At 40.2% G+C, this 14,183-nt stretch overlaps 1 protein-coding gene across 2 annotated transcripts; it reads right to left on the reverse strand.

Annotated features, from left to right (window-relative positions):
• Positions 1 to 1,739: 1,739 nt before the first annotated feature.
• On the reverse strand, positions 1,740 to 9,201 carry LOC112558121 (carnosine synthase 1-like). Of its 2 annotated transcripts, none has more exons than XM_025228336.1 (9): positions 8,822 to 9,201; positions 6,812 to 7,565; positions 6,028 to 6,229; positions 5,685 to 5,755; positions 5,325 to 5,550; positions 4,783 to 5,045; positions 4,082 to 4,465; positions 3,646 to 3,967; positions 1,740 to 3,475 (listed from the first exon to the last, which is right to left on the reverse strand). In XM_025228336.1, the coding sequence occupies exons 2-9, from the start codon at positions 7,493 to 7,495 to the stop codon at positions 2,904 to 2,906; spliced, it is 2,724 nt and encodes a 907-aa protein (XP_025084121.1). In that variant the 5' UTR covers positions 7,496 to 7,565; positions 8,822 to 9,201; the 3' UTR covers positions 1,740 to 2,903. The 2 variants fall into 2 exon arrangements, with proteins under 2 accessions (XP_025084121.1, XP_025084120.1); XM_025228335.1 differs by having other exon boundaries at positions 6,812 to 7,581.
• Between the last annotated feature and the right edge of the window lie 4,982 nt (positions 9,202 to 14,183).

The raw sequence follows: 14,183 nt of genomic DNA on the forward strand, positions 1-14,183 counted from the left end.
AAGACATCACAAATTGTGCAATTAGCTTTCATTGTAGCGGCTGTAACAAATTTTAGATCGTTTCCACTTTGTGTTTCAGCCTGTAAAAAATAAATGGTACAATCCTGAGATTTCAGAGCATGAGTTGTTAGATATTCTTAATTATCTCAAATGATGTTGTATTTATTCCACCTAAGCCTCTTCAGTGGGAAGGTGTCCCATCCAATGTATATCCCTAGACGAGTACTTATATATATAAGCCTGACATATAGCAGGTGGGCTTGGGAGAATCGATCTAATGAACATGGATTAGTCATTAAAGTCACATGAAGTATTACATACTGCCAAACAAAAAGCAAAGTCTCAATTATATATAGCCATGTGGCGTGGTTTTTAAGATTCTCTACATTTTAAAAAAAAATCTTTTTCCCACCCTTATTTATAAATACCTTTTGTGTCTATAGAATGAGAACCACTCACGTAAATTCACTAATTTTACATCCATTTTTATAGACAGGTATTTTTAAGATGTGTATATTCGTAGATAACCTTTTACTAATCATTTATACATCGAGTGAATGCGTACCCAACTAAATAACCCAAGAGAGAGACTATATATATATACTGTAATTAATCTATATATAGCTATAATATAGCGTGAAAGTTTGCATAGAGGGGAATGAAAATAAAACCGACTCATTATCTGAGCTGGTGTTTGCAACTGTTAGTACTATAGGGTGCTCGTTAGCTTGTCACCCATTCAGAGAGAGTAATTAAATAGGTAATTGATCCTTTTTGGTGAGAGGCCCTGGGTTCAAATCTCGTTCAGGGCCAGTCTCTGACACCTGACACCTGTTTGCAGATCTTTCCCGCCATGTCAAGCAACCATTAGTGTTGTACACACGGAGCACGGGGAATCTTACCAAACATGTAGCTCAGAAAGTATTGCCTATCAGCGCCAAGCGAGACCATATCTGATATCCTTCAGCCTATCCGCAAGCCTGGTCACAAACACGCAGGCCCTGGAATCTGGCGGGTGCTCTCAGCTGGTGGGGAGATATGACCCTTCGTCCAGTGATAACCATATAGTGTTACAGTTTTCTGTAGGGACTTGCTCTCTTAACCGCCTCAACTGGTATTGCTAGGCTACACGGGGTGTAAAACCGCCAGTACTCGGCCTCTGATGCTCAAACCACTCAACCGAATCGGCTTAGTTTCAACAGAACGTAAAATAGTTCAGGTGTGAATGTTGACATCTCTCATTGAATTCTGGAAGTAGCTTCTACTTACTTTATAACATCTTGCAGTTAATTCCCTTTCTCTCAAGAGACTGAAACCTTTGCAGATTTTTCTCAAACACCACTCTTTCCTTCCTTTGCCTGGAATTTTTTTTTTTCTTTTGTCATTATGCCAACTTACCCAGATTGTGACACTTCCATCCCTCCCAGATCCTATTACTGTTTGAAGATATGAAATGTTGGACAGATGTGTATGGCATTTGAGTGAACTAATTTACTTCTGTGTGTAGACACTGTAAGAACCATGAGTTGCTGCATCAGTATTCAACTAAATGTTAAAGCTTGCTTATGAGGTGTGGATATGTATATATGAACTAGTATTATTACAGGAGCCAGTCCACGTCTAAAAGAAACTTTCCTCGAGTATCAAATGGGAAGATGACATGTCAATAATTTCATGACTAAAAATATTTTTAAAAACCTCATTACATTTCTCTTCTTTCACACAAGCAGACACAAGCATTAAAAGAGTTTTGTCACAAAGTTTAATTGAAGCAAACATTTCAAATTCAGCTGCATTAGCTTTGTGTAAGTTTCAATTGCCTACAGTGAAATCCAGGTAAGACCAACTCGCTGAGAATTTTTGTCTGCAATATCCATTTTTTTTTTTTAAAGGACAAAAAAACTGTAGTGCAAAAATTTATATCTGGTGCATTTTAAATTCATTTTAAGCAAGCTTGTCTTAGCAAGATTCTACTGTATGACAATCACTAGCACTGGCATTTTCAGAAGTCTAAAAAATGACTTGTTTCTTAGTAACACATTGTGTTATTTATTGGTCAGGTTGGCTTTTATGAATATTTTTTAATTTTTGAAACACCTCCATGGCAGTGGGAAGAGTCAAACATTAAGCAAACAGCAGTAAGCGAAAAGCATTTTCACAATTAAAAATGAGCTCAAAATACAACTGTTCCACGTACATGACTAGCTTTTAGTGGGAGATACTTTCAAGCTGCTACAAACATTCAATGACCAGCATTGTTACATTATAGTCCTCAAGACAGCACTTTTTTTTCAAAAGGAGAAAAAGATGTTTCTTGCATTCTTGACTGCCATCACTTCTTGACCGTTTCAGTTTTCTAAATCGTTTTTGATGACTAGGTAGGTGGAAAGAGCTTTCTTTTTAATATAATTTTTCTTGGAAGAGAAAGGCTAATAAAAAAGGCCACCACTTCAGTCAAGACCAATAGCATTCTTGAGGACAAGCAGAATTCATCTCTTGAAATCCATTAGTAATGATATTTAAGGGGTGATTATGACACTACATTTCTAACCAATAATTTAACAGATTTCTTGAGCTTCTTAATGCCCACACGAATCCCTGACATCCATTACTGGTCAAAATCAACCAGATTTTTCTCGATTTCTTTTTAAATTTGCATGTATGCTGATGTATTAATAAACAGTGTTAAGATAATGAGTGCAAAGGAAAAAGTTAGGTGCGTGCGGAAAAATTACATGCAGAAGGTTTTGTTTAGCAAACATACTGCCAAGCAGCACAGGATATAAACATTCAGACCATCCATTAGGAATGACATTGCTGAATCATTACTTCAGAGTGGCCAGATTTCTTTCTTTTTATTAGTCTCTAACAACCACTCACATAGAGAAGCTATTTTGGTCTTTTTAATACTGCTCAAAGTTCTGCAAAATTTCAACCATAGACTCTTCGGTTTCCAACCCAAGGGACACACAAATGCGTGTCAGCTTTGCACGTGCTTCTTTGATAGTTGGAGCACGGACTGCCAAGTTCGCAAACAACTTTTCCATGACATTTCCTCGACTTTCAGCATCCTCATACATCTGCGTAAAGATAATGTCACCGCGCTCATGCAGGTGGCGCAAAAGCTCAGGAGTAGCAGTTGTAGCCAAAGCTGTTCCATGGTGGGAAGAATAGAGAGAGATACCAATAAGTTGTCCACGGTCTTCCCTTGCAGCGGCACTGGGGTAGCCACTCAGCATACTGTTATTGACCACAGGCCGAATTCCACAAGCAGCTGCCAGTGCCAAGTGAACCATGTCCACCCGAAAGATAAGGCGGATCCAGTCTCGGAGGTAGCGACCGCCCATCCTAGCATTAACTTCAATGAGTCGTGGTCCCTGAGGGGACATCATCATATCCACGTTAAACACACCAGTGTGCAATCCCAGTGCTTGGCAGCAAGTGATAGCTGCTGTCACCAGCTGCTGCTGTTGCTCTGCACAAAACAGAATGTGCCCTTGGCTTTAATAAATCAGAATCAACCATGAAACAAAATATAAGCCCAATTTTTTCTACATATATTTGTTGCATGGTATTTTTAAAAATTTGTTTTGAAAATGTCCACCCTGAACAGAAATGTTTTTGTATTCTTTAAAAAATCTTTACCTTGGCTCAAAAGAGATGGCATTGCACATGCCGTTTGTGAGAAAAGTGGAAGACGTGCAGGGCCTCTATCTGAAACAAAAGCTGCCATTGGCTGGCCTTCAAAGAAGACAAGGTCAACATTGTGCTCAGTGCCTCTCAGTGTTTTCATCAGCAGCAATATGTTGCTGTGCCTGGGCCCAGTCAGAGTGTAGCCATGCTCTCCACTACACAGTGTTTCTTGGACAAAGTGCACATGTTCCAGAGCTTCGTGGTATGTTTTCACATGTCTAATGCCAACAGACCCTGCCCCATGCTCCATCTTGAGGACTGCAGGCAATGGCACCTGTAAGCATCATTAACAAGAAGCACAACACATCAGTTTATGTACAGTCTCCTTGATTCCAGCTGCAGAAAATTTATTAAAAAGCAATCTATAAAATTAACATAGTTAGCTTACCTCCTTAATTGCTTGTTCCAGATCATCAGGATGTGAGATTCGAACTACATGACTTGCATAAACCCTGGCTGGAATTCTCTGAGACGAATATCCTCCTTCTGCCATCAGCACTTTCATGGTTGACACTTTGCTTTTTGCAGCCATGGCGGCAGTGCAGGGTGGAGTGTGGGGCAAATTTAAGCCCTCAGCAACTAGTGATGCCAAAGGCACACAGTCCTCCCAGAATGTAAGGCAACCATCAACCTGACCCACTTCCGACTTCACACGAGCAATGATGACTTCGGCATGTTCAATGTCACGTGTGTGGTCAGTGATATCATGGTGCAAAAACTTCTCAACAAGTTTCTTTGCCATGTGGTTGGGGTTTGAGTCCACCAATACAACCTGGGGACAAAAATTTTTGCACAATACTTTGTATATTTTGCACAACACTAGCTAAAGAATGGATAGTCATGATAACTTGTGCATAAATGTCCTTTTGCCTATAAAATATCACAGTCTTACACTTTTTGTGGATGGTAGGTCAAATTAAGTAAACAATAAGATTTTGCTTTAAATCTGTAATTTCCAGAGCACAACTTCTCACAGAATTGTTAGGTGCATTGCTGCTTTTATTGTTACACAGTAGAAAAGGGCCTTTAAAAAAAACAGCATGTAGCTCTGCTACAATTCTTATTTATATCCCACCATATTAGTCCTACCTTAACACCAACAGCAGCAGCCTCCTTCCATAAATGTCTTTTGCTGTAGCCTGCTGCTCCTACAACCAGCACCATCTTTCCTCGCAACTGCGCCACGTGTGCCCTCCCAGTCATTGTCTGCAGCATCTCCCGTGCTGCTTGACCTTTGACTTCAGGATTCAAGGCCTCATACATACAGCTGAGCCGCAAACAACCTTGAACCTTCACCTCAAGAACCACGGGAGTGATGACATCATTAACCTGAGTCAGGACATAATCAATGCCTGCATAGACAGAAAAAGATTTGATCTTTTTCTTAGTTTTGAAGCACTTCATTTACCATTTATTTTACTGCTTCTCATCAAGTCCCCACCCCCTCTTAGCATTATATCTTCTCTCACTTTGTTTTTCTTTTGCGATTGGTGGTTGTGATAGTGGGATAGATTTTGGCAATATCGCCATGTTTTGAAACTCGATTCTAAAGCGTTCCATAACAGTTCTAGATATATTATCTGGGGGAGGTGAGTATACAAAGTAAGGCATAAAGGAGACATTTCTCCTACCTATCACCTCTGTCTGCGTTCCCACATCAGCCTCAGCTGTCATTGTTTTCTCCTGCTGTATCAGCATTTGAAGCAGATTCTCTGAGTGTCGTTTTATTGCATAGCGGATGTCATGCTGTTGTGTTGCATCATAAATGCCCCACTTTCGCAGCGTCAGCTCCAGTGACATTGGAATAGTGGCTGTGTCATCAACAGGTCCGAAGTTGTCAGAAATGATGCAAACTGACTGTTACAAACAAGATAGGGGAGGAAAAAAAATCACTAAATCACTAGACTATGTAGCTTGAAGATGATAATCTGATGCAGACTCTCAAAGAAGCATGGTTGTGTATGTGTGCGTGTATGGCTATGAACACTAACCTGTGTCATCAAGGCTTCATCCTGCAGAGTTCTGCTCACAACAGCTCTCACACGAAACACGAAGTTCTGATCTGATGAGCAGAAGCATTGATTATGTTCTTAGGCTTCCTCAAAGAGCCTTTACGGATATCCATTGAAGTGCACTCTGGCCAAACAATGATTATTCTGATTTATGAAAAACTGTGGGCCAATGACAATGACAGGGACACTATTACCTTCAAAAGTTTCAGTAGACTACAAAATGTGAATCACCTGATTGTTCCACATTTCTATTTTGTTAATGTGTGTAGAAGGTTGAATACTTACTTTAATAATGCCATTAATACTGAATTAAAACAAATACCTTCAAACTGTCTGCCGTGCTTTCCAACTGTGCTTGTAGTCAGTGGGCTGAATGTCGTATGGAAAGCCTCCACCAAGATTCCATCACCAAACTGCAGTAGAGGGGCCAGTTCAAGGATGGAGGTAATGATGGCATTGATGTCACAGGTTGAATGAACGGCAACACTACGTGGTTCCAAGCTGTGGTAAAGCCTGACCTGGACCTATACAGAAAAAGGTTTTAAAATGAATAACGGAATGTGTAATGTTTGCTTATAATTAACAACTGCTCTACTTTAAATGACTTTGTGCATGTGGTTTCTAGCTATGTAGAAACTGCTAATACAGCATGGCTTGAACAGTAATAGACTATTATAAAATATATGCGAAGTAATCCATCAAATGCAGAGCTTATTAGGGTCATGAGATTCTTAATTAAGCACACAAACCCACTCACTGCCCTTTACCAGCATAGCACGACATGCCAAAGCAAAAAACATCATTATTAGATTTGACAAAGTAAAAACAATCACTTGAGTAGATCCTACAGTAAAAGTGTGACATCAACCTGCCATCTGTAGCTTTACTGATTGTGATCTATATTCAGTAGTTAAATGCAAACTTAAAGGTCAGTTATTCTTAAAATGTAGCAGAGCAGTGCAAATTTACCACTTACACTGCTAGTGACAGTGTCCGGTGGTTTTATGAGTCCTGCACCCATTGGACTGGGCAAGTATTGTAAGCATTTAAAAAACAGTTTCTCAAGCCTGAAATCTTGAAATAATTTTGTTTTAAAAAAAAAGTACCTTCTCATGACCTTCCATGGCATCTGATCCAAGGAACCGCTGAAGATGAGGCTGGATGAAGTCCACTCCGATGCCGTCTGTCAAAATAGGAATTATGGTGATAGTCGACAAGCTTGTTATGCCCTGACTTCGCAAATTTTTTGTCATGCCATTCATCTCTTCCAAGTCTGGCTCATCTTCCATATTCAGGTCTTGCCCAACTCTGATGATTCCACCATCTCCTATCAAGTCATTTTCACCATCCAGATCTTGTTCAATTAAATCCTCCCTGTTAACTGCTGCTCTACAATTCAAATATTCACCTCTCACCTCATTCCCTTCCCTATTGTCTATGTTCAATTTCCCTTCATTCACACCCATTTCATCACAACCTCTCAGCCCTCCCTTATCACCCTGAAGCATAAAGCAAAGAGTTGCAGGATGAGGCACACCGGCGGCTGAGCATAACACGCGTGTGAAGAGAATATCGTCTGTATGTTTCCCTAATGGCTGACCATTGCCCAAAAGGCTATCAAGTACTGCTCTAGCAGCTATTTCTTCTCCTGGCCGTTTTCCATTCAGAGCTGGTGGTTTTCCAAAGCCATCTGTCGTAGACGACACGCCACAGTGTGGATCAACAAGCTCAGGACGGGTCATGTTGGCAGCATCCACAGCAATTACCTGATGCACTGTCGGAGTCGCCATTGCAACACCTCTCTAGCTGGGATGACGTCAACAACTGTTGTCCAACGAGAGAGGATGATCAGGCACACACCTGGAGAAGTCAAAGCCTTGAATAAAAAAAACCAAAAGGAGTTAAAAATCTTGGTTAATTACCTAAGTGTCCCATGTGAAGCTAGCAGGAAAAGGATAATTATCAGCATAAGTTTTGAACTACATTACTATTTTTTGTCACTTGTACATAAAATCTTGTTCTTTACAATATTGTCACTTATAACAGGACATCTTCTATAGTCCACTACTAGACATAAGCCTGTGAAACTGCTTTTTCCCTTTTCATAAAGACTAACAAGGGCTGTCATCATAAAGACAATTTGTAAACAATCTGCATTAACATTTTTTAAGACTTTAATATTTTTATGTAAATTACAATTGTAAGCATCAAGAAATGCTGTTAAACAGTACATCAAATCCAATACATTTCGTAAAGGGAAGTAAATCGTAATCTAACTTTGAACATGGCATGGAGGGTTTGCCTCCCTTGTCGCTCAATCGATTGTTTTGTTCGCAAGACCGGTTTAGGTCGGTTGAGACTATCATGTGCTGGGGGAAGGAGGAGGAGGGAAGGGCCGACCATGTGCCAAAATGCTGCCGCGAAATTCGCACATATTACTTTCGTGTTCTGTGAATTTTCCAATTCCTACTCCGTTTATTTCAATACCGAAGATGCTTCTTTGATCTGTTTCGTTGTGGTGATTTTGTGTGAGATAGCAAGCTTTCTTTCCCCATCACCAACGATGAAAATCGAAACATCAAATTCACCGACAACCATAAATATTTATCATATATTATCTTCTACTGGTGCAGCTGTCCGAGTCACAAATGGTCCAGACTTGGAATGAGAGATGGGGGAAAAAAAAGAACAGCTGAGAAAAGATAACCAGACGTTCACTACGTCTGCATTATAATATCAGAAGCATCTGATCATCTGTGCATTCGGTGGGTGAACTAGTACTAACAGACAATGCAATCATTTTTTTCCCCATGATGTGACCTGCACATCCTGTTGTGACATGCCGGAGACAAGCTGTACATCGAACAATAAAATCGGTTAACAATGCACTAAAAATAACAGAATTCAGAAGACGTCGCTCGACGTGCTGACTGTGGTTGATATATTATAATCCGCATGCCAGACGAACTGTGCCAGCATCACGGCTCACGACAGTCACATTTTTAATCCTCTAATCTATTTGGTTAATATGCAATGCGCTAAAACATTATTCAGGGGGTGAAAAAAAAAGCACTAAACAACCGGCATAAATCGACTCTGAAAAATTCATGACTTACGCCTGAAGAAGGGCCTGCAGTGCAACCAAGCAACACTGACGTCGATGTAAATACCGAAAGAATAAGTAACTGATGCACACAGAACTTTAAATATTGTACACACTAGCACAGCATGAGTGAGGCTGGAGTGTAGTAGGCCTTGAGTCGAAAACACCGGTTACTGAAGTCTGTCCAATCGCAATCTTCGGAACCAGCTCTATCCAGTTATTTCAAGATTGACCAGGAATCCGCAGGAGGAGAGGAGGAGGGATGTGCAGTCAGCCTCACTCCTCACTGGTGTGTGCGTGTGGGAGAGAGCGAGTGTCGCGCGCGCACATGGAGCCAGCACCTTATCAAGTTCCCAGTCCCATTGTTGTAAAATACTAACCATTGACTGTTGGCTGCGTGGAGACAACGGAAGCTGCCGCACGCAATAATTCTCAAACACTAAATCTAATTAGATTCAGCTCAACAAATATCTGTGGAAATGGTCTGTCGACCTTTTAAGATAACGGTTATTTCTTTATATTTTTTTTTAACCCCAAATGCTGGTTATGTAAATTAGTTCCTAGACAGACGCGCTGCGAGCTCCACGTGGTTTGAGAGCGAGCTAGCATTCCTAGCGCGAGACGAAGGCTGAGTCACGTAGCGTGCGTGTGCGTGTGTGTTGTTGTTGTCTGATCCGCTGAGAACTATAGATAAATATTTCATTATCGTATTTTGTGTACGTAGTTTTGCATGCTCGCGAGAGAAAGTAGATTAATCTCGAAAAGATAGAGAAAGTATTTAAAAAAAACCTGACAATATGTGACGAGGTACGTTTTCCAGCAGTGAGGATGCTAGTGAAATGCATGCTCAGCCATACAGGCTTGTGACAGCCACAGCAGCACATATGGCACAAACCTGGGGTCGAATTTACTTCAGCACATAGTACTTTGTATGGAAAGACACACTAGTGTGTGTTTAAACAGAACCAGTGTTTACCCGAGGGATAGGCTGTTTCGTGAGACCGACAGCTGACAGATTTTATGATCGTTCTCAATACTATCATTTTCTAAGAACAAATTAACATCACTCATCGGAAAATACTATAGTATGCACAGAAATTTACACCACATTCAGAATGTCTGTATGATTGACATTCATTATATGAGCATGCATAATCACTTTAAAGACTCGGACTATTGTGAAATAACATACTAATTATAAACTCCAGAATCTGAACATAAAAGCCACAGTCAGACAGCTGCCATAATGCCTGAGGTCAGAGAAGAACTATATATGTTTAAAGGACTGTACTTTCCAAATAAAATTAAACAGTTTATATATTAACTTAATGAACTAAACATATTGGTTTAGGTCCAAATTCTTTATATACATTTCATTCCCTGTAAATGAAGGAATCTTAATTATAGTTAATGAATTGAAACACAAAGGGCTGCTTCTTGGAGGAGAAAAAAACCGGTAATACTCGAATAGGTCTTTCATGACTGATCGATATATTAATAAGAATATATTAATACTCCCTTGCACTTTAAGGTACAGCGCAACACCAGAGGGATGAACTCTCAATACCTTTTCCTTTTCTTATGAAACAGCTGGTGTGGCGTAGCAAATAAAGAACCTACGAAAATATATACGGTATCCAGTAGCTTAGTAATACGTACATTGCTTCGATTGTTTGGTGTACTAGCTTATTTTTGCGAAATAAGTGGCCTGTTGCGCTGTGCTCGCAAATATATTTAGGATTAACCCTAATTCGCCATCCCATTTTGCAGAGAGAATGCATGCGACTCACTAGCTTTTCTGTGCGCACATTGCATAATTTATGGTCTTGCTGTCACTACACTATAATGTGCTTGACTGTCCGCCAGAGGTCACAGCGCATATGTTCGTCGACTGGCGATCGTTGCACAGCGAGAAGTGTATCATGTGCGTACGTGTGTGTGTGTGTAAAAATGAGCGGCATGTCTTCATTCTATGCAAAGATCAACTATTTCTTTATCTTCAAAACGACCTGCTTGGTATGATGTTGCACGCTGTGTGCTCAGCCGCACAAAGCCTGTTGTTAGTTGGTTTCCTCCCCACTCCCTCCCCACCATCTCTTCCTGTCATATCTACCACCATGGCTTGCTGCGTTGACAGTGACATAGTATTATGAGAATTTTATTGGACTTTCCCACAGTAGACACCCATCAAGCTTCCAGTGACCAAGTTTTGCTCAATAAGCCTAAACGTCAGCAGCTCTTTAGTCTCCGCGCGAATCCCCTGCTTTCCCCTTTCCCCGACCAACAATGCAGGCAGTAACCACATGATAATCACCAAAGGGCGCCAAACGCGGTCTAGGTCAGGTCAGGGCGATTGGGGAAGGGGTGGTGATGACTATGGCCTCCCTTTATTTCAGTTTCTTTGTGGCCTGTGTGGGAAGATCAGCTTTGGTATCACCGGGCTTAGGAAAAAAAAAGAAAAAAGAAAAAAAGAAAGACTGCAAGGTTGGCGACCTTCTTTGGCTGGCCGTTTATGCAAACGGTGTCCACTTCACACATGAATAAGGCCGCTTGGTATGGCCCCTGTGACTGGGCTCGCTGCCCGATAACGATTGTATCAGGCTAAAAGTGCGCGCTGATGCGTGTGTCGGTGGGAGGTTTTTCCCCCGCGCGTGTGTCACGATATTGGACGAACTACACACACACAGGCAGGCAGACGTCGGGCCTTTCTCCCCCTTGGGGACAGGAGCAGAGCCTGGTGCGACGCTTCTGTTCGCCATGTTGCCACAGTTTTTCGCCAATTGTTTTTCCAGCGCCAGCTTTTCGTTGTGGCAGCTCTCCGCCCACCCGCTCCGATTGCAGAGTCTGGCGCCTTAAGGCTAGACATTCAGCCGTCCCGTTTCCATGACAGCTCGATCTCCCCATCCTTTTTTTTTTTTTTTTTTAAATACACTGGTGCACGAAAGGAATAGCTTAATCAGAATATTAAAATAGTACAAAGACGACAAGACAAAATCATTCTCTTAATGCAGAGTAAAAAAATAGATAACACAAAACAGAAGGGCGAGACAAAGACGGTGACTTCCATGTTCCATTGAATTTCCAAGGAACGAGAGTTAGTTGTCACTCCAGAATTGACAAGGACTATAATTAGATATAATTCGTCATAAAACTCCACAAAGTGATCGAAGAACGCGTTATGGCTGTATAGAAAAGAGTCTGAATAAATCCATATCAAGGATGATTTGATGATGCAACGCAGAGACTGGATAACACGGTCTACATACAGCACCGCCGCTTCATTCACAAAGCCAGACGCGCGAATTACGAACCATTCTGATTGGCTAACTTTTGATATTCTGCAGCTGGCAGGACGCGTCACATCGAAAAGATGCGCAGCATAAAAAGAAAAATAGAGGAAGAAAGCGTGAATGTAAGGCAATGATGATTCCTGGGTTAAGTGATCCCGTAAAAGACTGGTTTCGAATATGCCTTCTGTAGAATACTGTTGTAATCATTGTATGTGGGGCAGTTGTGAATGTTCTCAAGGGAGTGCTGATGCCATAGTTGTGTTGGTCGATTTGGACAGTGCCTGGCATAATGCTATGATTGACTACGCGTTAATTTGGTTAGTGTAACTATTTTTTAAAAATTAAACAATGTGAAGGAGTGTTTATAAATAAATCAAAGTATCTATACTAAATTAAAACTTAAATAATTTAGGGAGTTGTTACTGATCATGGCTGTTTTATTTTTATCGGTCATGTAACTGTGGTTACTGGAACACCACAGAAGACAATTCTGAGAAATGTACGTGTGTGGCATACTGAACACATTTGCTTTCGTCTTCATCACACATTGCTGTTGCAGTCCAAGGTTTAAACATATTCGTTGTTATAATAACATCGAGTTGATCTATAGAAATGGAAATTATCAAGCATTGACAATTTTCGAGTGACATCATTGAATGTCTCATCAGCCAAAAAAGTTTTTTTTTTTAAAAAAAAAGAGATGTTAATTTTGTAAATAGCCTTGTGCGACCCAAACTGATAATGAAGTGCTCCACTGTAACAACACATTTCAAATTTTAAACACATTGTTATTAGCCTTTAAATTTGTTTAGTTAATTATATATAGTTTTATAGAAACAGTGCTCAAATAAAACGTAGATGAGTTAAAGTTAAACTGAAACTAGTGAACTGGACTTGTGACTCAGAGAAAAGAAAAATGAGAGGGACTACACATTTGTAATATTTCATCCTGCTGATAACCAGGAATTCTGATAAGCGATCAGTTTCCTGACAGACTGGATGATTTAATTTCCTGGTTGAGAGGGATGGTTTATACAGAAATAAAAATTTACCAAGGACTAATAAAATAACCTTCATGGTAAAAAGGAAAAAACATCAATAAATGTAGTGTACACATGTACATGTCTTCATGTAGATATTTGTACTTTTGTAATCTCTTTGTATAGACAAGAGGGTCTGAGTACTCTTGCACACATGCTACCAACAAAGTATTTTAGTCATGGTAGTGAAATCATGCTTATTTATTATATAGCTGCCCTACCCAACAGGTTAGACTGTCACTTTTACAAATAGTACCTAGTTAAAAATACTCCCCTTATTGCTTTCTGTAACAGAAAAAAAATCAGTCTTTCCTTTTTTCTAATTTTTAAGAATGAGAAACTGACATACTAACTGGCCTGGCATATATTTTCTAATTAGTCAATCATATTGTGTGACACACTCATTGATTGATTGTGTGTGTGAAATAATGAGAATCTTTAATTGTTTCATAATATTTAAAATCTATTGTGTGTGAAGTGCTTCCCCATCCCCCGCTGTTGATGTACAGGAAGTCTTTGGTTCTTTATGAAACCGGCATTGGAAACTAACATCAGCAGCTGAAAAAGATTTCGAGGCATACAATCTAAAACTAAGCTGTTTTGTTTTCTGGGCTATGACATCTTAATGGTGCAAAGGTTAAGGTGCAAGTACTCACAAATGCATCAAGTAAAGTGAGCTGATGAAGAGATATCAACTGGTTAAGAATGTCTCACTTCCTGCTATAATATTAAAAACTGATTAGGTGGCATGACAGAACAATTTTCAAGGGGGGTGGGGGAAATCCATGTTTTATGCAGGGCTGGCAACTAAGGCTGTATCACAGCAAGGCAGCCAGCCCTGTAAACTGATGCCACATGCAGAGAAAGAACAGCATGCCCAAGACGAAAGCTGAACCCAGGACAGCCAATACTCTCTGTACTGGTGACAGGCGATAACCGTTGCGACAGCTTGTGAATTATTTAATAATAGTTTATTAGTAAGTGGTGTATGCAATAAACTGATTGTGTAATGCAGAGGATAATATCTAATATCCATATTATAAAA

The sequence above is a fragment of the Pomacea canaliculata genome, linkage group LG2 (assembly GCF_003073045.1).
Source record: "Pomacea canaliculata isolate SZHN2017 linkage group LG2, ASM307304v1, whole genome shotgun sequence".
NCBI lineage: Eukaryota > Metazoa > Mollusca > Gastropoda > Architaenioglossa > Ampullariidae > Pomacea > Pomacea canaliculata.

Excerpts from the sequence above, each read along its gene's own strand:
- LOC112558121 (XM_025228336.1), bottom strand. The coding sequence starts at position 7,495 with ATGGCGACTCCGACAGTGCATCAGGTAATTGCTGTGGATGCTGCCAAC. Across the intron at positions 6,230-6,811 it reads CCATGGAAGGTCATGAGAAG|GTCCAGGTCAGGCTTTACCA; the intron begins GTACTTTTTTTT and ends TTTTCTGTATAG. Across the intron at positions 5,046-5,324 it reads AACGCAGACAGAGGTGATAG|GCATTGATTATGTCCTGACT; the intron begins GTAGGAGAAATG and ends CTGTCTATGCAG.